A 25,485-nucleotide genomic window follows, 5' to 3' on the forward strand; every position below is an offset into this window, starting at 1 on the left:
ATGATATTGAAGTCTGATATGCAAGTGTGAAATATTGTTAAATTTTTAAACTCAGTGCTTCCGAAGTTTATAGGTAAAATGAAAGTTTCATGAAAAAAAAAAGACTGTAAAACCATAGCTCACAGTTTTAATGTTAACAAGTAATGTTATCAAACTTACTGAAAGAAAAATAGTCTATTCCCTTTGTGTTTATTTTTGTTGTCAGAGTAAACAGTGTGATTTCTTTGAGAAGCTAGACAGAAAGAAAGATGTACTTTTAGCTCAAAGGAACTGTTATGTCTACAGCATCTGACTTGCCAAGATTAGCTGCACATGGTTCTGACATATGTCAGAAGGAAAAGTGGTAACAGTTCAGATGACTGGGGCTTGTCTCCTGGAAGAATATCAGAATTAACCTCTGTCAAAAAGCCTGCTGCTGGAGTGAATTGGTTAGAGCCTGTAAAATCCATGAGTCTTTCGAAATTGTAATGATAAGAGCAAAGCCTCCTGGCTTAAGTTCCAGATATTAAATGGGTTGTATTTGAAACATGAAGGTATCTATTTAGGTTTTAGTTGTTTTATCTGAAAGCTCGCTACTGTGTTACAGTTTTTAATAACAGTTAATGTAAGTTGTCAAAATCAAGGGATCTGTTTCTAAAATCTAACATTTAAATGTTCTGTATAGTGCTATATTTTAATGACAGTGATAAAGCATGCATTATCCCTGTTAGACATTCACCTCTTATTGGTTATAGTCTCTAATTGTTCCTGTCTTACAGTTCAAGTTTAGGATATTTGAACTCTTAGGAAATGGTAAGAAATTCCAGTGACACAAATCACTTGCTGAATATATAGTGCTGTTTTAGCTGCAGTAATTTGTGTTCCTGCCTGTCAATATCTTGGGCTCTTCCTTTGCTGCAGTATTATTTATAGAAACAGTAATAGTAATTGTGAACGAGCAGAATATCAATTAACTGTATTAGTTTTATTGAGGATAAAGGCCTACATTAAACCCAGAGATACATGTGCTATCTGTTCTGCTTGGGCACTGTTCAGGCTATAGCTTAAGGCCAGCAATTCGTGTACAGGAGGCAGTGCAGAAGAAAAGTATCCAGTCAAAATGTACCAACCAGCAATTCAGAAAATAGTATACCGGACCATGTTATCTCATTCTGGAGTGTCCCTTGTCACACAAGCCGATATCCTGTAAACTGAGGTGGTATTTATCCTTTTTCTGTCCTTTCTCAGCTGGATGAAGGGAGATAGTAGCTTCGTTTGGTCTAAGTGAGCCAATGCTGTTTACCTTGACAACTTTTATTTAGCTCTAGTCAGTGTGATTCTATTTCTACCTACACTATCTTGACTCCAGCTTAATTGTCAGATAACATTTAAATTTCATGTTATTGATACTCATTTTAACTATTTAAGAGTATAATTAAGACTATCCAAAATAAGACTCTTTTTTTCTTCAATGTGGAACTGTTTCTCTTTGCAGCCTCTGCCTGGTACCAGTCACTCTCCTGCTTTCCAATTGTTCCCAGGCTGTTGTAGATGTGATGATTGATTTACGACATAAACCAACAAGGTAGTGTGCAAATGTTAATAAAACAATATTTTTAAAGAGCCTTTCCTCACTTGGGGAATCTTGTAATATTTTAACTATACTGAATATCTAGAACAGTATTTTTTCAACAGTAGCTTTTTTGAAAGAATGCAAGTTGATAAAAGGCTCATACAGTTAACTGTGAGTCCTCAGTCTCTGCTAAGACAAGGCCTCTAATTGTTACTCTTGAACAGTCAAAACACACTGCAGGCATTTTCTAGAAAAAGGGAAATGCTTTCAACTAGTCAAATAGGCACTTCACCAACCTTTATTAAACATAAGTCGTTAGGTTTTCATTTTTAAAATACTGTGTAATTTGTAGAAAACAGCTTCCTCCTGCAATTTGTCTTAATGTAAAATTTTGTAGAACCTTGGATATTTTTAAGACTGCCTCTAGGTTTGGCAGCTGGTTCTTATGACTGCGTTTTTGCTTAGAACTGTAGTAGTAAGTGGGAAAATACTAGCATTGAGGAAGTGTTCATGAATTGCTTCTAGTAGTTTTACTGAAGATTTTTTGTGGGATGGAGAATTCAGTACCATATCTATAGCATGGTCATTCTGCCACTTCTGTTTAAACAAGGCAACTTCAACTCATGGGTAATGCAGGTGACAGCTCCCTTTCCTCCTTTCTGTCCTCTTAGATATAACACTACCTAGTCTGTTTGCCACCAGGGAGGGGAGAAAGATTGTGAAGACATTGAGGGGTGCTTAGTCATGGGGGAGCACTGGCTTCTTGCCAACAGTCCATGGAGACAAGTAAGATATTATAAAGCCCGCAGCCTAATACACGTGTTCAGAAGTGGAAGACCGAAGATTTAAGTGTGGTTTACTTTTCAGGTACAATTAGTAAGCCATTCACTGAGCTGCTGTTTCTTCACCAGATGATCATGTATTACATTTTGAGACATATCCTTTGGAAGGATATGCACCTTGAAACTGCTTGAAAAGAAAGCCCCCCACACACTCTCTCCTAGTGTAGTAGTGCAATGTCTCTAAAGCAGTATACATCCATATTGACTATTCCTGTGTGACATGCAGTCTGTAGCTCATGGGACAGGCCTAAGAATGCCTTAAATAGGAATTCCTTAAGCTGTGACAGTTTGGATCTTGCTACTACATTTAGTGTTACATGCCAATTATTTAGAAAGCTGAGAATACACAGTTCTTCATTATATATCTATGTGTAATTAATGTCCTGTGTACAGTACATTAGGGACCAAAGAAACACTTTATAGGTTTGTTACGATTCACCTGAACTAAAGAGACACTCTAAGGATTTTTAAGTAAGTCAGAGAACATTAATGAATATTTGGTAAGACACAGAACTAAATTGAGCTGATGGATGGACATAAGCATCCTTAAATTTACCCAAGGTACTCTGTATCTTAGGTACTCTGAGTCTGCATGTATTTTTGGGAGCAGGTATGTTTGGGTATGGATGTAGTAGGAAAGAAGACAGACACATGATTGTTATTTTGAGTTGTATTATAGTATCTTGATAAAACGTTAAGTGGAGTTCTGTCTGTAGCTATGATGGCAACTGTTAATCCTTGCAAAGTCTAGCTTTTTCTTACTAGATAAACCTAAATCTCTTAAAGATAAGGAGGGTTCGCAGAACAAAGACAGCATACTGCATTTTGGGAAGGCAGTGATTTAAAAGTAGTGATTGTAGTCAAGCAGTCAAAATGACTCAGCAGCTTCAGAGACATCAAGGACAAATGGCAGTGGGCACTCACCTAAGGGAAGCCAGAATAGTAATGTAAGTTCCCTACTCCTGACTTCTGAGAAGTTTTTAAAAAGTATGAATCATTGTAAGGGCCTGGTGAGGGGGACACAGTGCTTTCTGAAATCTTAGGAAAACTTGGAGGGAGTCCTGTGAATTGGTGATACATGCTTCAAGTGCAGAGAATTAACATTTTTATCTTTTTTTTTTTTTTTTTTCAGCTCCGAAGCACTAGAAATACATGGATCTTTTACATGGCTTGGGCAAACACAGTACAAGCTTCAACTTAAAGGCCAGGAGGTCTATAGCTTGCAGCTCAAAGCTTGTTTTGTTCATACAGGTGTCTATAACCTTGGAACCCCCAGAGTATTTGCCAAGCTCGTGGACCAAGTTACTTTATTTGAAACAAGTCAGCAGAACTCCATGCCTGCACTGATTATTATCAACAATATCTGACCACTTCCTGGAAAAAAAAAGCACTAAAAGACAAAATAAATGGGATTCTTTTCTTACATTGCTGGTTGACATTTTGCTGCAGTTTTTTTTTTAACTAGCACCTCAAACATCTAACTTGTTACTAAAGATTGTGTAGAAAAGAGAATAGCAAAATATTCAGATGACTTGTCAGTTTGTTTCTCAATGCAAGGCACATTGGACTGAAAATACATTTATCCTTTTATAATGTATTTCTTCTCTGGTAATTAAGATACTCATAACATAAAATACTCTAACTGCAGATCTGAACATGTATGTCCAATGCCCTGTCAAAAATGCAGCTTGACTGCTGTTACAACTTCCAGCATGGTGTGTTTAATATTTGTGGCTGTATTAGGATATGGTTCAGGAAGAAAACCTCATTGGCTTTTTCCTGTCTGAAGCCATTAGTCATGGTAAATCCCAACCTTACTGTGAAGTTCGATAAGGTCTCTCAAATCCATTTCTGATTCTTGGTTCTTTAGTTCAAGATTTTGTTTTCATATTTATGGAAACTGGTGGCTTTTCAAGGTTTACATAAGAAGTCCACCTAGGGTGTTTAAAAAAATTAATTTGAACCAGTTTGAGTATTTTCTCATTCATCTCAAAACAGAATGCACTATTTCACAACCATGAGATTGTCATTTAAATTGTCACTTACTTTATTATGTAACTATAACAACTGATCTGTTTAAAAAAATCTACTCAAGATTTTCAAGAAATGTATTATATTTATAACAAATGTACTGTAAATAGAATAAAGCATACACCATATTCACTGTATGGACTGGTGGCCTTTTTGTTTGCGTTTGCATACAGCTGTAGCAATCCACAGGTGCTGTTGCTATCACAGGACAACGCTGGTGTATGAGACAGTGCATCTACCTTCTGATGCATTTTACTCTTTTTAGGTAAGTGGTCCAATTTTACTCATGTTTGGTACTACTGTATGACTGTCTTCAGGACTTTAGACTCCCTGAAAGTCTTGGAACCCATTCACAGCACGTAAACTTTTATAGTCAAACTTAATAGGACAGTGGATCATGTTGCTAAATAACAGAATGCTGAAATATTCTCTAACAATGAGTATGTTGCTTCAGGCCTTGAGTCCTGTTCTCCTGGTGCACAGCTTGAAAGAATAATCTAAAAGATTCTCAACATTGTAGCCTTAAGTTGTGTCATCATTGCTTTTTCTCTCTCACACCCATTTAGGGAAGGAAAAGTCATAATTGATGCCATTCAGTGTGCACTGTAGGCCACAGTGTTCTAAGTCACAGTGTATATTTTAAGACAGCCTGTCCAAAGTGGGTTATCAAGAGCATCATGTTTAGAAACTGGATGAAAAGAAGAGAGGCCCTGTAGAGGGAACTGGGCTTGTCTGAGGAAGGCTGGAGATGGTGCAAATGGCAATTCACACTGAGATTGCCATTGAGCAGCTGCTGGCAGGTAAAAAGGTGAGGATTCAAGAATCTTGGAATGAGAGATGACATGATGCAGGGCAAAGCAGTTCCTGGAGCTTTTCAGCACTCCAGACCCAAATGCGTAAGCTCTGACGCTCACCTGCGCATCTGAGCAGTCTGATTCATCAGTCTGAGACCCAGCAAGAGCTGTGGGTGTTTGGGGGAGGAGGGTCCTTGGCAACCTGTTTTTGGATTTCAAATATAACAGTGGAGCTTTTCCTTTCTTGGATTTGCAGTAGCAATGCTTAGCTGGACACATGCTCGTCTCTCCTGGTGCGTTGTTAGAAATTCTAAGTGTGTCTTTGGGAGCTCTAAAAATGAGAATTTTACTATATGATTGCTTAGGAGAGGAGCTAGCATAGAAGTAGAGCTAAGCATGCCTCCTTAGTGGTTTCTCACATGGCAAACTCTGGAGTCCACAGTGAAGACTGAGTGATGATGGAGAACAGCTCTATTGAAATGAAAATTAACCTTGTCTTGCCATTGAGCAGGTAAGTATATCTGCAAAGGCATGCTTGTGCTTCTATCACAGCAATGTTGTGGATCACAGTAGATCATGATATCACATCTTACTTTGAGATAGCTAGAAAAAGCTCTTAAAGACAATGAGATCCAAGGGATTTTTTTGTACTAGGAATCGACTGAATTTTCCTTTCTTGCTACCTTTGTAACATAAAATAAAAAGAAACTTTCTAAGCTGGAGGTTTTAGTGAAAAAGAAAATGCCCTGTTTCAATCTGGGGAACTTGGAAACAATTTTGTCTTGTATTACTTAAAATACAGAAATAATTCCATATACTAATAGACATAAACTTAGGCTTTTCATTTGAGCTGAGTAACCAACAAACCTGTTCCTGAGATGAGGTGAATTCTGCCATCCCTTCCATACGTCATGGCATGCGTTGCTCCATCCTTTTCTTGGGGAATTCTGGTGGTTGTGGGCTGCTTTGCCAAAAATTGCTGAAATGCTGCATTAACAGATTACTATTTTGTGCAATGCAAGTCTGGAGTGATAGAGTTTTAGAGTCAGTCAAGAGTCTGAGAATCCTGTAGGAGATGACTACAATAACATGGCAAGGTCTTGTGCTTTTACTTGTCTCAAGCAGCAATCGCCATCTACTTCCTCAAAAATAGGAGAAATCATTCTAAAAGGAGTATTCCTCTTATATTTTTAATACTGTGTACTTGTCTTGGCTGAAACTGGGACAGTATTCTCAAATTTATTCTAAAGCAATGGTTATGCTGATAAAGCTATGGAGTTTTCTGAATATGTTGCCTTGTAACGTAAATTTCTATATTTATTATAAATTATATAAATATAAATTATTATATTTATTTTTATATATAACCTTTCTATAATTCAGGAAAAACTATCATAAATTAATATTTAAATTACTTGTGACGGAAACTCACTTTGTATCTATCTGAAACTACATTATTAAAATCCTGTCTAAATACTGAGTAATGGAATAATGACTTAACTAGCAATAAATATCTAAAAGTTTGTAGCAAAAGCAGTGTTAATTGCTTAACTTATAAACATAATGGCCGTTTACTTACTCTTCTGGTTGGTGTAATTTTAATTTATTATTGCTGTCTTATTAGAAAAGTGTCTGGTACATTACATAAAAAGTCCATTCATACCGTGGCTTAAGACACACTTAAGTATCTCCTGATACTCATCATCAAGTGTGAAAACTTGTGCTGTCTGCAGGGGTTGGTTACAATTCCAGGTTTGGAAGTTTGAGGATAACGGCCTGGTTTGGTACCAATTAATACAAAATCCACTGAAGTCCCCTTAATTTAAATACAGTTTTGTAAAGTTTAAAATCTGCCAGGTTTCTGAAATAATTTGTTTGTCCTGGAAAGACTGTCTGTCCAGTGAAACAAGTAGAACTAAACACAGGTTCAGTGAAAAATCTAGAATGAAAGATGAGGGGACAAAAGAAGTAAAATTATCCTTTTTTATTTCAAAATAATAAAACATTAACTTTCTAAGTAGAAGTAGTGTGATCAGTTTCTCTATTGCATTTTTATAACAAATTTTTCCTAAATAAAAGATTATTAGATTTCCCAGGGACTTCCAAAAATTCCACTCAAAGTAACTTTTTCATCCTGTTTTTTTACAATGATAAGTGAAATAGGGACTATGTAAAAAATCAAAAGGAAAATCAGAAACACTGACTGTGATTCCCAAAAATGTTGGTAGTTTTTGGGAAAAGCACCACAGACATACACTAGGAAGGCTATGGATAAGTTGCAATATCTGAAAGATGTACCCACTACAATGGCTTTAAAGATACAGACCATTATAGGGAGGGGAAATGAAATTGTTACTATCTCTATCAGGAACTTGATACTTGACTGAGGACAGATTCAGCAGCTTATAACATCCTTTTGGTATCATTCAAAGATTCAGGTAAAAATAACGGGGAAAAAATAATGTAGGGAGAGGTTAGTTCTGTATTTAGAAACTTCTCAGTAGAAGACTTGGAGATCTCTTTCCCACTGAGTTCCTTACACAGAAAGCTGAATAGTATTCCTTATTATCCCTCATGTCATAGGTTGTTGGTAATTATTACTAACTCTCAGGATCCAAGACTTGAAGCTAACAAAGGAAATGAGCACCAATTCATTCCCAGTTTTGACAGTAACAAGATTTTGTTCAGATACAAATGCTCTAGTGACCTGTGCCTTGAAACATCAGCTTTCCCCCCCCAAAAAAACTTTAGTTTTGTTTACTAAATAGTTCTGGGCTCCTTCTGGAGTTGTATTTCTTCCCTCTGGACAAGGAAAGTACTTAAGCTGTTAAGTACAATTAAATGATATTTTTGAAAAAGTTCCTAGTATTAGGAAATTCTACTGTTTCTTGAAGCATAAACTCAGCTGCATTTTTAATTTCATTTTTGTAATAGGATTTTGCCAAGTCCAGTAGCAGAATGGAGAGGTTCAAAGTTAACTGTTCTTTGGCAGTCACTCAAATTGTGTGCTGCCCCAGAAAAAATGCATAAGGTTCCAAGATAAATACAGAAGAATTTCATGTTTGGATTCACTGACACAGTGAATTCCAGCAGAAATAATACATGATACCCATGGCCAGTGTGGGTCCCACTGCATAGGTTGTATTTTGAGCTGTTACCAAATTTCTTTCCATGTGTAACACAGAGATGTACATATATAGCTTGTTTGTTAAGATATAGAGATAATAAGTTATGAGAAAAATTCTGTCAAAGTGCTAGAGTGACAGGAAAATGCCTATGCCTTGGGAAGGAGTGTATAAATAGAATAATGAAAATGAAAAAAAAATAACAGGTTGATTTTCATTATTTAAATCCAAGGTCACAAAAACCACACAGTGTAAAGAATCTTGGTAATACATCAAAGCTTTCTTACTGATCTAAAGGTAAAATTTCCCTCCTTTGACTAAACCAAAGAATCAATATTTTCATTTTTCTTCAGCTGTAAACTATAAGTACAGCTTCCTTACTGAAAAGCCATCACCCTGCCTCTGAGAATGCAGCCATGTGGTGCAACGACAACCACAGTCAGATTAATGGGGGCAGAACTTTTAATATTAAAGATTGTCTTTTAATTCAGAATCTATTGTGACACAGAGCTGTCTACACCAAAAAAGTCAGCCAGCCCAGGTGTATCAGAAGTCAGGTCACTGAATTGCAATGAGTACAGGAGAGACTCCTGGATGTTTTTCACTTATTACACTCTTGCTCCAGAGAGATAAGGAATTGTTTTTGGGTATACTAAAATATAAAGATGTTTGCAGTAAAGGAAATCCATTGAGAGAACTTCAGTCTTTCTTCATATACACGCTGCCTTTTCTTCAGTCCCTTAAAATCTTAATGTTTGCTGTCTTTTCAAAATTACCCTTAAACAATTTCATGGTAAAAAAATTACTCTGATAGAGTAAAAGCTTGGCTGGAACAGAAGATGATAATTTTTTCAGCACTTCTGTTTTTAAAACCATGAATACAGATTTAACACCTAGTGTTTCCTGATCCTATTTAACTGAAGATTTATTTACAACACATTTCTAGTTTACAGGAGTAGATCATTAATTTGTAAAATGTCATTTGGTTAACGAGTTCTGCTAATTGCGTGGTGGTAGCTGAAGAAGTGGAAAAACGAACACAGTTTAAAAATTGTTGTTTATAGACTAAAGCAGTGTATAAATCAATTCAGCTGATGTTTCTAAGTGTTATTCCTCTGGGATAGGAAGAGGAATACAAAGAGGAAAACCTCTTTGTAAGTTAGAATAGCTGTTTTGTTCTCCTGTTTATTGTGGCATAGTTCCCTACCCTGTTTCCTCCAGGACGATGAAAATTCTGCATTAAAAAAAGAAACAAGAAAACAAGAATCTAACTATAGATCTTTACTTACTGGAGGAAATAAGTTAGTGATGATCTTTAAACAGCTGCCCCTTAATCCCTAGGTACTTTGAAGTCCTAGGATGAAAGAGGTATTTCTGTATATTGAAGAGTCTGTAGAGGAAGTAAGAACCCCTTCTTACCAAGAACAGAAATACTTCCTGAAATTTCCAGGCAAAATATTTCTCCCTACCCTTGTGACAAAAGCATCAGTGATAGACCCAGCTTTCCTCACTTCTCATGCTGTTGTTGGGGGTATACCAGAGGGAGGGACAAAAGTGTGCTCAGAACATGGGCTCCACTTCTTATAGTTGCTGACACCAGGTTTGTATTAGGTGCACTTAGTTTTAGTGGCAGTTAACCCTAGGCTCTTAAACCCAGGAGATGCTTTAAAAATACCAAATTTTTGTAATACGCACTGGTAGCTCTCACAATGTTGGAGAAATAATTGAAAACATGATTTGCTTGTACCAAGAGTTCTGCAGCCATGAGAAAAGTTTAAAAATTGGACCAACAAACAAGTCCCCTCCAAAAATAACAAAAAAACCTCTATAAAAGTCCCTCCTGATTGTAATGCTATGGGCAACTGGAGGGAGCTGCCAGAGAAAGGAAAGGGCTGTGGCGCTTCAAAGCACCTCTGGCTCTGCTTGGGAGGAGCAGTGGGAGGCCTACGAGGGAAGATTATCCCAGAAAGTTTTCCTGGTGTGTCAGAACTGATTGGACACATCAGTCAGGTTAAGAGGACAAGACTCAGGAATCACAGCTAATACTGTTTTTCACTTTAACATATGTCCTCAAGGATCACAGCTTTTATTCTCCAGATCACAGAAGGGAGATGTCACTGCCTTAGAAGTTCAAGTTCTCTTTCTGGCTGCTTTTCAAATCCACTTTCTTCAACTGTAGGTCACATTGAGTCCAAGGCATTCTGGATGAATTGTATCCTCAAATGTACTAAAAACACTATTAAATTTATTTGTTCCGTTATTGATGCAAATTAGAGCAGAGTATTTTGTTAACTTATTGAAATGCCACTTGGAAGTATATATATTTTTAGAGTAATATCTAGAACTTTTTCAATAATGGTTCTGTAAAAGATTGCAAGGAGATAGGGAATAAATTATGGTTGCTTGTCACCATATTTTTTCCTACCAGATAAGACTTTTTTTCACTCTGCAAGGCAGAGTTCAGCAAATATGTGTGGGTGTTGAACGTACTCCTAAGAAAAGTTCACTTTTGTTCAGTCTTTTATGTAACTGGCTATGGGCTAGAATTTCTCAGAAGGCTTGGTAGGTATTTTCAGCCTTTTACAATATAATTTCTGAGTGTGTGAAACTTGACATTGATGAAGGTTGCCATGAAAACGCATTCATTTCCTGAGCATGGAGAAATGCCAATTAAAAATAGGATGTTTAAATCCCTTTCAATGGAGGTCTTTGCACAGTGGTGTGCCTCTGTTACACAAGACTAACAAGAATGTGTGCATTGGGATGACAGTGGAAGGGCAGAAAGGTAGTGGAAACCTTCACTGTGCTACCATCCTCATCCTCGCTTTGGCTGCTGTAAGTATGGTGGAAATGAGAAGCAGTTGTGAAGGAGCAACTGTGGCTTTTTTTTTCTTTCCCCCTCCCCCCCGATTGGAATCTTTACAATGAAAACTTGTACATTTAAGTGTGTTGGTTTAAAATTAACATCCTTTCTGTGGGTTAGTGCTCTGCCTGAGCTGTCAGTGCTCTGTACCTCAGTGAGAGTGAGGAGAGCATGACAGGAAGGTTCCAGCCCTGCAGTGCCAAGCAGCTCTGGAGAGAGTATGGAAACAAGAGCTCAAGCGCCTGCTCCTTGGCTGATCACCAGTCCCAGAGTGAGCTGTGAGACCAACACACCTGCATTGGCATACTAGAGGCAGATGAGACAGCAGCCCAGAAACAACTGCTTGCAAAAATAGTTTAGAAGGAACTTAGCAACTAAAAGCAAGTTGCTAAATTCCAACACTTTGGTGGTAAATGAAATGAGGACTGTTATCCACACCCTTAATCAGGGCAGTTTACCAAATAGAATTGTCTGCTGTGAGTATAGCTGGTCCTGCTCATCATGAATGCCCTGCATCAACTATCTTGGTAAAAATCCTGTAGACAGGATGATTGTCTGCTGCTGTAGACAGTTAAGTTTGTTAAACAGGTAATTATTCCTGTCAGGGGTGTTCAGTCATGTGTGGCAGCTCATCATTGTACAGTCAGGTCTGGTGTTCCTTATGCAGTACCTTATGATGGATGCATTGATCAATGCAGCGTTTCCAAAGACACAGAAATGTGAAATGACAGCACTGACAGCACTGGCTCCTGACTGAGGAGAAAAAACTCAGTGTCTTCATTTCAAAATCCTGCTTTACACATTAATAATACAAAACCAATTGTTTGACACACTACTGTTGTTTGATGTTGGAAACCAGTGATTAATAGAGTGTCTATGTCAATGAAATTGACTGAAGTTTGCTATATTTCTTTAGGAGCAAGGACAAAAATTCCCAAGTCCATATTCTCATTTTAAATCTAAAATAGACTACTAAGGAAAAATGAACTCTATCCCATATGCAAGTAGGATAGTCTCTAGGCAACTATAAAGGGTCAGGGGGGAAAAGAATCCAAATAATATACTAAATACTTAATCCAAATTAAATTTATTCTGTCCTGATACTGGAGCTAAGACAAAGAGGGATAGAGTAAATGAGAACTCTGAGCAGTTGTTGCATCTGTGGTCAAGAGAAGGAAGAGGGTGGAAAATGGTATCTGAAAAGTTGTATAAGTTTACTATTTGAAATTTCCTGTTCTCAGTTCATTAGCAGAATGGAAGAAGGAAAGATATAACTATCATTCCTCATCTTGGATGGGAAAAGGAGATTAGCATAAAAGCCATAGCCTCCTTCTCCCTCACATTTCTGTAGAAATATCAGGAAACACCAGTAGGGGCAGATATGCTCTGGTGGCTATTTCTGGCAAAACCCAAGGAATATGCTGATAGAATTTTTAATTTTTCACATGAGACTTGTGTCCTATAATAGAGAGCTTTTCTAAAGGTTTTTTCTTGAGATTAAATCTGTATTATCCTTTATACTGCTTTAAAGAATATTAGGCTGGAGGTCAGGAGGCTTTGATGGATAATCACAGACCTCTCTAAAATTTCTGCTCATGACAACTGTCTTCTGCAAAACAAAAATGAATCTGGCAAAACAAACCTATAAATTACAGAAGGAGAAGTATTTGTATTCTGCCCAGACAGAAATGTGAGGCAGGAAGTTTTCGGGCAGAGCTTCAAAATGTGAAGGAGCAGTTTAAGAGCCAGGTGGGGTAGTGTCTTTCAGGATTCCTGTTATTCTCTCTTTGCATTCCATCAAAGTACTGCTTCTCTTTATTCGTAAGTGTAATTCAAATTCCCTGACTACTAATTTTTCAGGTCAAAAATTACAATAAGGTTCCTAAGCAACACACTTTCTTTAAAAGTGTTACTTTTTGGGGGGGGAAATCAATGTTTCAGTACAAATTGTTACCTCGCCTCCTATTCTATGAAATCAGAGACTGGGGATATTTTGGAGGCTTGTTGTTAAAGTCAGAACAGTTTCCAGGTGGGCAGTAGCTTTGAAAACAGGATTTAAGTTTTCTGGGTGCTGTACTTATATTGGGAATTGTATACTATATCATAATTTTGCTTGTTACATCAACAGTCTATGTGATTCTTGATTTGCAGTACTGGAATAAATCAAAATAAAGGCATGTTTCAATAGAGGGAAAATAAAAAATGGCAAGAAGGCTTTGATTTGCATCCCCCTCTGTTTCATTATCATATTTTGAGAGGAATAAAATGTGAACTTTAAGGAAAATAATTCTTTTTTTTTTTTTTGTGCACAGAAATCAGTGTAACAATGGTTTTAAGTAGAGGTGCTTTTTATTGTAGTAGTTTTTAACTTTTTGGAAAATGATAAAATGTGACTATATAGGAGCAAGAATTTCAACTCAGTGCCTGTGTGTCATGACTAAGAGGACACCCAGAAATTATGCTGTGTGGTTGGTGGTGTTGTTGACATGTCACCCTCCACCATGTGCTGCTCTTTTGGGGTCAGTTTCTATTTTCAGAGACACTTTAGGTTCAGCTTGTGCTGAAAGTGTGACAAATAGATCAGAGCCCCCCGTGGGGGGCGACAGGTCAGGATTGCAGAGTGGAGCCCCGAGCTGTGCCGTGTCCCTGGCCCAGAGTGCTCCTCCTCACCCGCCCTGTCCCCTGTCCCCTGTCCCCTCTCACCTGCCTGGTGGCAGCTCTGGTGACGCTCCTGCTCTGGAGGTGTCCCGGGACATTGGCGGATGTGTCATGAGAGGCGTTCTGTCTGTGATGCAGTTATGGAACCCGGGGAGCTTTGAACATTCATTCATCCTACAGATCTTCTCTGTTCGTGGATTGTTTGCTCCCTGTTGCCTCATTGTCAGGTTAAAATGCCTGCTCTGGGATCCAGGGAATTACAGGAGAACTGTGGATTCACTGCAGGCTACTATCCACTGGGCTAAAAATTTGAAGGCATTACTTCTCAGTCTCTCAAAACATTAGTCAAAGAATGGAAATTTGGAATTTACTCTCAAAAAATCCCATGATCTTTAAAAAACTTAAATGATTCTCTAGAGCCACACTGTATGAGTTTAATGCTCCTGAGTTTAGTAGAAGGGTCAATATAATTAATTATTCTTGGAGTGCTTTTGCATAGAGATATTTTTGATGTATTATTGCCTGTGACAGCTTAGAAGATTATTTCTCTGGGTCTTCAAATATTTGTTTGAGAAGTTGAGATGTGATTAAAGAAGGTACAGGAGATGGATTTGTTCATTGTTTTTTTAGCACCTCATAAACTGGTTGTACTTTGATCTGAAACAAAAAAATGTTTCTTAGGTATTAAGCACATCTCAGCTGTGAGTTTCCTACTGGCTTTTTGTGAATGGTAAATATAAATTCAGTTCAGACAAGTTCATACGAAGAGAAATTTAAACACCAGGAAGTGAGATTTTATTCCCATGTGGTAATAGAAAACTGAATTTGACATTTTTCTGCAGTTCATCTTCAATTTTTCACTAATAGTCATATGGTGAAAGGATAACTCCATTTTTTAGAGCAATGTGTACTAACCTTTTCCTATACAGGGAGGCAAGATCTGTTGTGTGAGAGCAGGAGCTGTGAGCGGCTGTGTCCAAACACTTGCACACTTGGGCAGGTTTTCTCAGAGCTCCAAACCAGATGATAGGGAGTCAACTAAAAGTGTGTAACCACCATCAGGGGGTTTCAAAGACTTTCACTGTCACTAGTAGGGTGTGCATGGCCTCAGACAGGCACAGGATACTGCAAGGATATTCTCTAAACAGTATTTTTCCTTTAGATTAGTGAGTTGCAAATTATTTATTCAGTGAGAGAAACCAGCCTGCAAGGCAGAGTATGAACAGAAACCACTTAACAAAGTTAGCTGAAGTTGCTAAAAACATCAACCGAGGAGACAGAACTCAAAGTTAAACTATTCCCTTCTTTGCCTCACCATCCTTCTATTCCCCAAAAACCGAGGAAGTAATTCTTCATGGAATGGATATCACAGAATATTCTGAGATGGAAGGGACCCACAAGGATCAGCAAAGTGCAATTCCTGGCCCTGCACAGGACAGCCCCAGGAGTCACACCATGTGCTCGAGAACACCATGTGGAAATTCCCGGCAGGAGATATAATCCAGGTGGCATTACTTTTGCTGTAAATGTATTACATGGTTTCATGTAAGTCTATGCCAGGTTCCTTTAGCACCTCGTAATGTTCTGCACCTGCATGTTTATGGCACCATACCTAGAATCACTGAAGTTTCAAAAGCCTCTCAGAACTCCAGAAACTCTCACTTACAAGAAAAACCTTGAAGCAGTTTCCAAGCATCCTGCCAGATCTCAGGGCTTAAAGAAATGTCATATGAGACATAAAAAATGTTCCTATAAATCACAGGGAATTAGACTCCATACAGAAAGGATTCTTCAGGCAGTGAATGACTAAGCCTGGTGCCATGAAGATGATCTGGGGGCTCTGTTACAGCTGTCCTGGCAGAAGGTCATGGAAGGAGAGTTCTTTATAATTTTTTCCTGTGACATGATGTAAGTTCTATAATGTCAAGATACTACAGCCAATAAGAATGTTTGAATGTTTATTTGAATATGAGGAGAAAGGCTAAAAAGATGTGTGATCTTGAAACCTAGCTTTTAAGTACAAAAAGGTAGAGTAAGGGACAGCTAAGAGAAACAGGTGAGGAAAATGATAAATGCAGAAATGATGCAGTTAGGTGAAAGTATTGTATATGTCCTTTTGAGAAGCTGGACAAAGTTTATATACAAAGAATACTTAGGTAAAGGGCTTGAGGGAGAAAACTGAATGGCTTAAGTATTTGGTGTGGAGCAAAGTCATTTGAAGAGCTGATGGACTTTGTGTGAGAGCAGTTGTTACCCAGCTACAGATGGGGAATTCCACAATATATTGCTATTATCTGTGGCTGTAGCCTCTGCATCCTCAAAATTATGCAGCAGGATGAGAAAGGGAATTTCAAAGGTGTAGAAAAGAATTCCCAAAAGAGGTAGGAATTTGCTCATAACCGCACTCCACTGTTTCATGTCACCATTACTTTTTGTGGGCAAGATGCCGAAAAATGAAGCTTCTAAAGAGAACCATCATTTATGATCTGCTGGTTTGAGGCTGTGGACCATTGAGCTGAGGCAGTGAGTTAATTGCTCATTTATACAGTGATTTAAAACAAACCAAACCGAGCCCAAAATCCAAACTCTTGCTGTTCAGAGAAAAAGGGCTTGTTTGGTGGGTCTGTAGGCAGCTGTTCCGTCTGTTCCCTGAGCTCTGTGGAGTGTTTATCTGTCAGCAGAGTAAACTGCTGGGAGAGATGGCAATGTGATCCTAACATTTATAACCCACTGTTAAACACAGGGAAAAAAAGGCTTCTGATGCAAGAATGGAAAATCTATAAAACCACCCATTTCCAAAGCCACCAGTGACTGCAGAGGATTCCAGTTTTCATAAACAGAATAAAAAACCAAGAAGAACTTCTCCCAAATTTGTGCCTGGTTAAGGAGCCACAGATATGTCCCTATGGGTTGTGAAGGTCATGGCAACAACTTTGAGGCTGTAGACTGAAGGATAAGGTCTGGATTGCAGAAAAACAATGGGTTGGGAGCCTAAAGAAAATACTACTTAAAAGGAAAGCATGAAAAATATTCGAAAAGGAATTTAGCTCAGAGGAGGAAGAAGTGGGAGGGGAATGCAACAGCCTTTTATCTATTATTCAAGGTTGTTGCAAAGAGGAAGGGGATATTTTATTTTGAGTAGCCATCCTGGAGAGATCAGTAAGAATTAGGACAAATTTTCTAACAGTAACATATTTATGAGCCTTGTAGAACACCAACACTGCCACAAGAGGACCATTCAATCTCCCTCATGTGACACTTAAAAATGCTCCACTGAAGTATCTGTCAGGAAGAGCAAACTAGAACTGGACACGTTATGTCATCCTGTGGACAAGATCCACATTGAACAACTGGAAATTAGGACTGTTTCTACAAAAAGTAGGCGATGCCAAACCTTAAGATTTTGTGTGTGAAATGGGGCAGGTGGTGACCTTCCAACTAAAATAAGTGTTCACTGCAACTAAAACATGAGTTTCAGTTGAGCATGCAGAAAGATCTTAGTTGCCTGAGTGTATATTGGTCTCATATCATACTTTTCTATTTATCTATTTTCTGTAAAGTGAAAGATTTTTACCTTTTTTTCTGATCAGTGCCAACACTTTGAGTGCTCTCAGCCCTCAAGGAGGGCTCAAAGCCCTTCTGGCTCTTTGGAAAGACACAGAAGTGAGGGAAGAGAATGGATGCTTAAAGATGGCTATCAGGTGAAGATATCCTTCCTGGGAGATAAATGTAAATGATATTTGTGTGTGGGTATGTCTATAGAAATAAAAACACATGGTAAAGCTGTATTCTCTGCTGTGAAAGAATAGCTTTATTTTAGCTTTCCTTTAGAACACTTTAAAAATAAATGAAGAAAGGAAGCGGGAAATCAGTGTGAGTATCTTTCAGTCCTTGGGAATCTACCCTGATCATCTCATTTCAGAAATAGAGTGTGACCTCTCAGTAACATCTGCCAGCTCACTTGGCACTCAGGGTTGTGTTGGATCAGAGGCCATAGGCCTGTGTATGTTCAGTTTATAAATGTTCCTTAACCTGGTCCTGCTCCATGGAGGGCAAGTTTTCCTGCATTCCAGTTCTTCCTGCAGGACAGAGCCTCAGAGGGGCAATCAGCTGCAGGCTGATGGCTCGCTGCATGCAAGCTGAAAGCTAATTTGGGCTGATGAGCTTTGGCTCCTTACATCAGTTCTTTGAAAGAAACACAGGATGTGTTGATCACCCCTCCTCTGGACACTGTTGCCTCATTGTCAAGTTAAAATGTTGGCTCTAGGATCCAGGGAATTACAGGAGAACTGTGGATTCACTGCAGGCTACTATCCATTGGGCTAAAAGTTTGAAGGCATTACTTCTTAGTCTCTCAAAACATTAGTCAAAGAATGGAAATTTGGAATTTACTCTCTCAAAATCCCATGGTCTTTAAAAAACTTAAATGATTCTCTAGAACCACACTGTATGAGTTTAATGCTCCTGAGTTTAGTAGAAGGGCCAATATAATTATATTAATAAATAAATAAAAAAATTAAAAATACAAAAAATAATTAATAAATGAATAGAGACAGCCCATCTACCCTGGCAACTGGGCAGAGGGGAGCGGGATCTGCCTCTCATCAGACACAGAAGAACAGCAAGTGGGACCTGAGAATCTGCAATATTCAACACTTTTTGAAAGGACTGAGCTGTGGAAAGCAAACTTGGGGTTTTTTTCTCTCTCTTGTACCTCAACTACCGAGTTGTTGATCTGGGGATATGCTCAGGGACACGAGGTCTCAGGTGCAACACAGCACTGGAGCACATCTTCCCCTGCAGAGACACCAAGGGGCTGTGAATGTGAGATCCTAAGAAGGGTTGTACGAGTCTGGGGGAACAGGCACTGGACAGAATGAATTTCATACCAAGAGCTTTTTTCCTTTTGCTTAAGATGCTGCTTCTCCATTTGAGAGGTACTTCTGGCTTGCATAAGAAGAATTGCTGTCAGAACTGACCAAAGGAGGTTCCTTTTGAATTAAACAAGAAACACTTCTTTTAAACAGAAAAAAATATCTTTTTTTCCATTAAAATATAATGTTCTGACTAACTGCTATGCAAACAGGGTTTTCTGTAACAGAAAAAAATTGAAGCTTAAAAGAGGGTATTATGTGACTGGACCTGTAAAACTTCTGGGCTGCATGCAGGGACTCTTATGACATTGAAGAACATTTGGCCAGCCTTTAGTATATATCTTCCCAAACTGAAAAGTGTTGGTGTTTGCAGAGGAATGTTGGAATGAATGGGGGGGAAGCATCAACACACATCATGATATGGTAGGTGTGCCATCTCTTGGAAATGTGTAACAACTGAAACAATTTGTGTTTCAGAGGATTCCTCAAAGCTGAATGATGCTGGCATTTTCTATGTTATCTAATGTTGAAGAGTGAGTCTTTTGCCTTTTGCCTATCAGATTTAAATACAAGAATGCTGTAAATAAGTATTAGGGCTGTCAGGAACAGTTCTTGTTGGTAGCAATCAGGACTCATGCGTGGCACATATGCTTTCTGGCATCTTTCAAACCCCAATAGAAAATTCTTGCTGATAGCCAAGATATTTCATGACTGAAACATGCTATTTTTCTTCAAAATTCCAGCCTTCTGTCAGACATAGAACCTTTATACAACTGGGCTTCAATAAACAGCTACAGGCTGTGATCCTGACTGTCACAGGAAGAAAAGCCACTTTGTGTTGTTTTTCCTTGGCCACATGGGAGGTAGAGGCTCTGGATTGCTGATGTCAGTGTTCCATGGCAGTTGGACCAAGATTTTTTGCCTACATGTTCAGCCTGGAAGGTGCTTCTGAGATTTGAAGATTGCTTCTGAGCAAGAGGATTCCCTGGTAAAACAGATGCTTGATGCTGATCCTGTGGGTCTTTTATTTTCTCATTTCTTGGTTCAAGTAAAGGATAGGGCTGTGGAGGGGAATAGGCATTATGCTGCCCAGCCTTCTGAATCAAGTGGGAGGGGTGAAGGTTTTTTCCTTCTCATTCTTTTCCATGTGAACTGCTCAGGATTGAAGAAATCTATTTATTATCCTCTGCCAAGCCTGAGGGAAGCCACAGACCAGGCAGTTCTAAGTTATAATGTGTCTTCTCCTGCTTCCAAAGAGGAGTGATACAGCTCCTTGGCCGGCATTATAGTTGAGCTGGAAGATCATGACCAGTACCTAAGGAGAAGGCAATTTTAATTCTCTTTCATAAAAACAATTTCAGAGTTATGGTCTCATATCCTTCAGGAATGAGGAATCCATTTTGAAGACCTCCCTCTTCACATTGCTGGGTGTTCTCTTTTTCTGGTTAATGGTTGTTTATTCCCCTTTTCTGCTTGGTTTCTTTCCCCCAAGAAGTTATTCTAAACACTCTTAAGAATTTGGAGCCATAAAAAATTCCTGGAAAATACTCTAGGTTTTTTCCTTTGTTGTGAAGCAATATCTAACAACTATGCAAAATTTTGAACAGAACTGTGGTATTAAAACAATTTTAGAATCCCTTTTGCATGAGTCAAAAAATCATGTCTCACCACGTAGTTCTGTAAGTTTTGATATCTATCTACTTTCTGTTTGTGCACTGAAGAAATGTATTTTTCTTGATTCGTATTCCTAAGAAAACTTTCCCCTTTCCTTCAAGCTTGACCAGTATGTTTGTTTGGAACAGTAATATTTCCTGAAGGTTGTACATAAATATTGACTTTAAACTCTTCTGACCCAGACTCAGGGTCCCAGTCTGAGAAACATGCAGCTTTTCCTAGCTGCTAGGAAAATTCTGTCACGTTTTCTAATGTAAGGTACTTCCAAAGTGTTTATAGATATGTATATCTTATTCCTGCCAACTTAGAAAAACAACACCTACAAGGCTGCCCTCCACCACTTTCATTTTTCAAGGAAGAAGTTGAAACAATACTGAGGAGATATTTCCCATTCATTATCCATTGCCAGTTTATCACTGGCAACGGGGATGGTTATGGAAATAAGCAGCACTTAAGAAGAAATAATTTGGATCCATTCTGAGCTAATTCTAATCTGAAAGGACTAAAATCCTTCCACTTGTCTGACAAAAGTTAATCTGTATCAGGGAGCAGGGAGTGAGGGGCAGTGTCAGTCTGTAAAGCAGCAGCCACCACATGAGTGCTTGACCTTTGTGGTGTCAGTGTCAAAGCACTTGCTTACAGAAAGGGTCTTTTTGGTTAGAGTTGGCAAGCATGGCTGGTTTTGGAGCCCATCATTCCAGGATCATGTTTGCTCTGTGTTAGTGTGTTTTCCCCTTCAGTCATCACCTCCTTTCTCCTTGTTTGTTTTCTAGCTGGTCTGGTGTACTTGATCACATTGCTTTGACAGTCTAGGATGTAAATCTGAAGTGATACAACTTCTTCCTCACAAGAGAGACTGGCAGCATGACATCAGAGAAGAGATTCCTTCGTCTATTTCAGACCTTAATTTCTAAGAAATGTTTTTTCACCTCCTGTGAGGATGTACATGGTCATGTGCATATCAGAGTGAGGTGTAGCTGGGCGTTGTAAGCTGTGAAGTACAAGAGATAAAAGATATTTTCATGAGGAAATCAGTGGTTGTGTTATTAACTGGTGGCTTGGAGGACATTTTCAGGCTAGGTATCTCTTTTCATTTGGCAATTAAATTCCACTAGCAGCTGTATTTGTATAGAAATCTTAGTTGACAATGTTCCATTACTAATAGACCGACAGGTCTCTCAAAGTGCTGTCCGTGAGTCTTAGAGTGTGCTGTGACAGTAGCAGAATAACTTCAGAAGAGCCTGAAGCACAGACAGAAAATGAGAAATTCCTGGTGTATTTATTCTGCTTACAATAAAAGGGGAAATTGAAGCAATAGGTTCCTGCAGGGATAACAAGGCATCATATTTCCACCTCTTTCTTATTGTTACCTCTGGCATTTAGTCCTTTTCTCAGAACTGACTTCCTCTCACTGAACTTCCTGGCCTCAAGGAGGTTCCTATGGCAGCACCTGACACTGAACTTCATTACTAAATCCTTGTTGAGGGGGAAAACTGCCTTCTCTCAGCTTTTCCTACAGGCCACAAACCCTACTCTGACTTTGATGTAGGGTTACATTAAATCTACAGTGTGGAAGTAAATTGTATTTTAGGTCACTCATTAGCTGGTTTTGTTTTGGCAAGGATTCTCAAAACCAAATAAAGGCTCTTAAAGAGGACTTTTGTTTAAAATAAAAATGGTGAAAATAGCTGCTTCCCAAAGGCATTGCAGCAAACAACTAAATGGAAAGTAGAAAATTTGAGTGTCCTTTTCCACCTTACAAATGAGACGTGAAATACTTGAGAACATTTAGAAATTTATATAAAATATGGAGTCTCGTTACTCTTTCAGATATAGAAACAAGTAGAACAAAAGCATAAATACTCTAGCAATTACAATGGATAAATTGTAAGACTTGGTAAGAATGTTCAGTTAACTAAAGAAACCAGAACTGTTTGAGGGAAATGTTTTCTCATTTCCTGGGAGTCTCCTTTCCCATCTTCTCCTGGTCAAAACTACAGTATGAATCCAGTGAATAAGAGCAGAAGTGATAACCAACCAAAACAGAGGAACTTTGGCTGTTCTGAGGACTATCTGTCATGTTGCCCTGCCATGCTCAGCTCTGCACCTTTGGGTCCACATTAGTCTCTGTTCTTGCATTCTGCTTTTATTTTCAGAATTTCTGAGAGAATTGCTATTGAAAATTAAGGAAATGTGGCATGTTACGTAGAAATAAGGGAAATAAAGCTGAAGAATGCTTTTATGAGGAGATGTTAGAAGCTAAGGGCAGTGATGAGGTGTTCTCAAGGTACCCAAATCCCTTTCCAGTACTTCAGTTCCCTTGCTGTCAGCACTGCTGTCAGAGTGAGCATGGTACCCTCTTGGAATGTCTGAAAGCATCAGTTTGAAATTTAATTCACCACATTCTTTAGACCCTTTTCACTTTTTATACCTTTTTAAAAGCAGATATAGAATTTTTATGTGGCAAAAATTTTTACATTCATTTTTCTTTGTTTGTTTTTAAACCTCATTTATGTAATCCACTCAGAGATGTTGACTCTAATGTGCAAAATTAATTACTGTACTTAGCTCTAAAACTATTATAAATGTCTGCAGAAGGGGAAGTTCTTGGAAACTGCTTAGGTGGCAGGTTTCTGGAGATTTAGCAGCTTGGGAATTCGAGATTAAAATGGCTTTACTGGTCCTGAGAAAGCAGAATTTTAGTTAAAAATTTACTGTAAAAGAATAAGAAGAAGTATTTACAGAGCTCAGAAGAATGAGGTTTTCAAAACACTGCAAATAAGAACAACTGGAAGTGACTGCTCAGGCCAAAATGTTGTTTAATGGATGTTTTCTGAGTTTATTTTTATCAACAAGGATGCAATTTTATTTACTTGATCTTCAAGATTCCTATGTCTGTTTTTATTTTCTAATTTTGATATCACACAGAAGGCTGACACAGTTACCATTTTTACACAAGATCTGGTGCTGGAAATATGACAGAGGGGAGCTGAGTAGAGTAGTAGGATTAGAGTTTCCACAACAGAAAGAATTAAATAAGCTGCAGCAACCTTGAAGTGATTTTCATTCAGAGTGGCAAGTGAAAACTGGGAAAAAGCAGATCAATGTCCTGTCACTATCTTTGCTACTGTCTCTTGAGGGCACATGCTGCAGCACTGGCCACCAGGAAAGTGCTAGAGCTGAGGCTTTTCATGTGAAGCCTGATTTCTTCTGCATTTGCTTAATGAATGGAACAAATATTGGCAAAATTAAAGTGTCATGAATATTATTAGTCTTATGCATGAGGCTTAAAATTCTCCCTGAATGAACTCCTGGTGAATGAACACGTAGCCTCTTTGGTTTCACTGGAGGTGTCCTGGATGACAGAAACTGAGAATATTTTATGTAGAACCAAATGATGGGCTACAGTGAGAATGAGCAGCTTATAGGAAGCTGCAGGGAAGATGGCAAGCTGAATTTAGATACTCTATCTTATTACACTGAAAGAAAAATGCAGCTACAAGGTCACTAAATAAAGGTGAAGAATGCTTTTAGTGTTGGTACCCAGCACTGAGTTAAAGTACAGTGCTGTGTGAACTGTGAGCTTTAGCTGTTTGCTGAGATGTCTTAAATTCTCCATGTACCTTTTCACATATCCCAAGTTTCCCTCAAGTCAAACATGCAAAGCTGTGCTGCCACTTCACTCTGAGCTGCTGTCAATGGAGAAGACAGGAGAAGAATGGAGAAGCTGCAGGTCACAGTGATCAAGCAAGAAACAAGAGATTTCCCTTTCAAATTAAAAAACAAAAACTCGATGGAGGTAAAGAGAAAGTGAGAAATGACCAACAATGGAAATGTATTATCTCAAACAAGGGCCTGATATATTCATATCTGAAAGATTCTGCTGGGCTTCCATCATCATATTTTTGTGTTGTTTCCATTAGCCAAGAACCTCTTCGGATGATCTCTAATACTGGTTAAGACAGTACATCTGTGATAGGAGAAAAAACCCAAACAAATAAAAGGATTGGCCTTTTCTTTTTTCTTTTTTTTTTCCTGACTGTGGTAGAAGAAAGTTATGCCTGAGGTCATTGCAGTTAAATTAAATTATGTGATGTATCAAGCCCTGTATGTGGGAGATTTTACATATCTGCTCTAGCAGCTTAACATAGTTTGACATACTCGACATACTTGATTTTTTTTCACACGTCAGTGTCCTCGCTTTGCTCCTGCACTCATATGCATGGCAATGAGGTCTCAGGGGGCTGTCCCCATAGTAGGAAAACAAGTGGTAACAGTGGCATTTTTTTGAGTTGTGCCACTGTGAATTTCAGATCAACATGAAGACAGCTGGCAGAAGCTCTTTTTCATTACTTTAACTCTATTCACAATATATTTTTCTAGGAAAAGCTGAGCAAAATCCCTCTTGCCTTGACTTTGTACTAGCACCTGTAGTTGTGTTCAAAGCTGACACATAGGATACCTGAAATACAGGCTCTCCTACGTTTAATAACCCTCTTCTTGAAACTTGAGAGAGTTCCATTTGTTGTAGTTTAAGGGGACATTAAGTAATGCCCAAGTTTTATATTCTTAGCTTAAGTCAGAAAACTACTTGGGTAGTTAGAATGGGACTTTTACAATTGTGACTAACCCCAGAAATATGACTATGGAAGCTCTTGCTTGGAGGCTGCCTATGCCTTGAGGTTCCAAGAAAATGCCTGTAAGTATAAAGGTTTCCCAAGTTTCTGCAGTTTTCTTTAATCTGTCTTGCCCTGTACATTAAGTGGCTATCACTTTCCTAAAATATATTAACATTATCACACCCTAGCATTCAAGTTAAGCCCACTTTAATCCATTTGTTTGTTAGCAACTGAATATTTTTTGCTAAAAAATAACAATGAAACACAGATAACATTATGATTAATCTACTTCCCATGTTAAAAGGTCTGTCTGCAGCGTTCTTTTCTGTGCTATTTTAGAATGACAATGGCAAGACCTTTAAAAAATGTAATGGGGGCTGTGTAGTGCTATTGGTGCTTGTGAATTTACAAGGCTGGGTAACTAATATTGCTTTTATTATTATATAGTTCCAC

General features: G+C 38.4%; 1 protein-coding gene across 5 annotated transcripts in view; it reads left to right on the forward strand.

The window, feature by feature from the left end:
• TRAPPC8 (trafficking protein particle complex subunit 8) overlaps window positions 1-4,562 on the forward strand; it is a 52,617-nt gene extending 48,055 nt beyond the window's left edge. For all 5 annotated transcript variants that reach the window (XM_014256240.2, XM_014256243.2, XM_014256248.2 and 2 more), the window contains 2 exons: window positions 1,475-1,564; window positions 3,527-4,562. In XM_014256240.2, the coding sequence (XP_014111715.2) occupies window positions 1,475-1,564; window positions 3,527-3,761 (325 nt within the window). In that variant the 3' untranslated portion in view covers window positions 3,762-4,562. The remainder of the gene's footprint in view (window positions 1-1,474; window positions 1,565-3,526) is intronic.
• The last annotated feature ends 20,923 nt before the right edge of the window (window positions 4,563-25,485 follow it).

This window comes from Pseudopodoces humilis, chromosome 1 (genome assembly GCF_049639895.1).
Source record: "Pseudopodoces humilis isolate 2021_Gansu_Grassland_sample_001 chromosome 1, ASM4963989v1, whole genome shotgun sequence".
NCBI lineage: Eukaryota > Metazoa > Chordata > Aves > Passeriformes > Paridae > Pseudopodoces > Pseudopodoces humilis.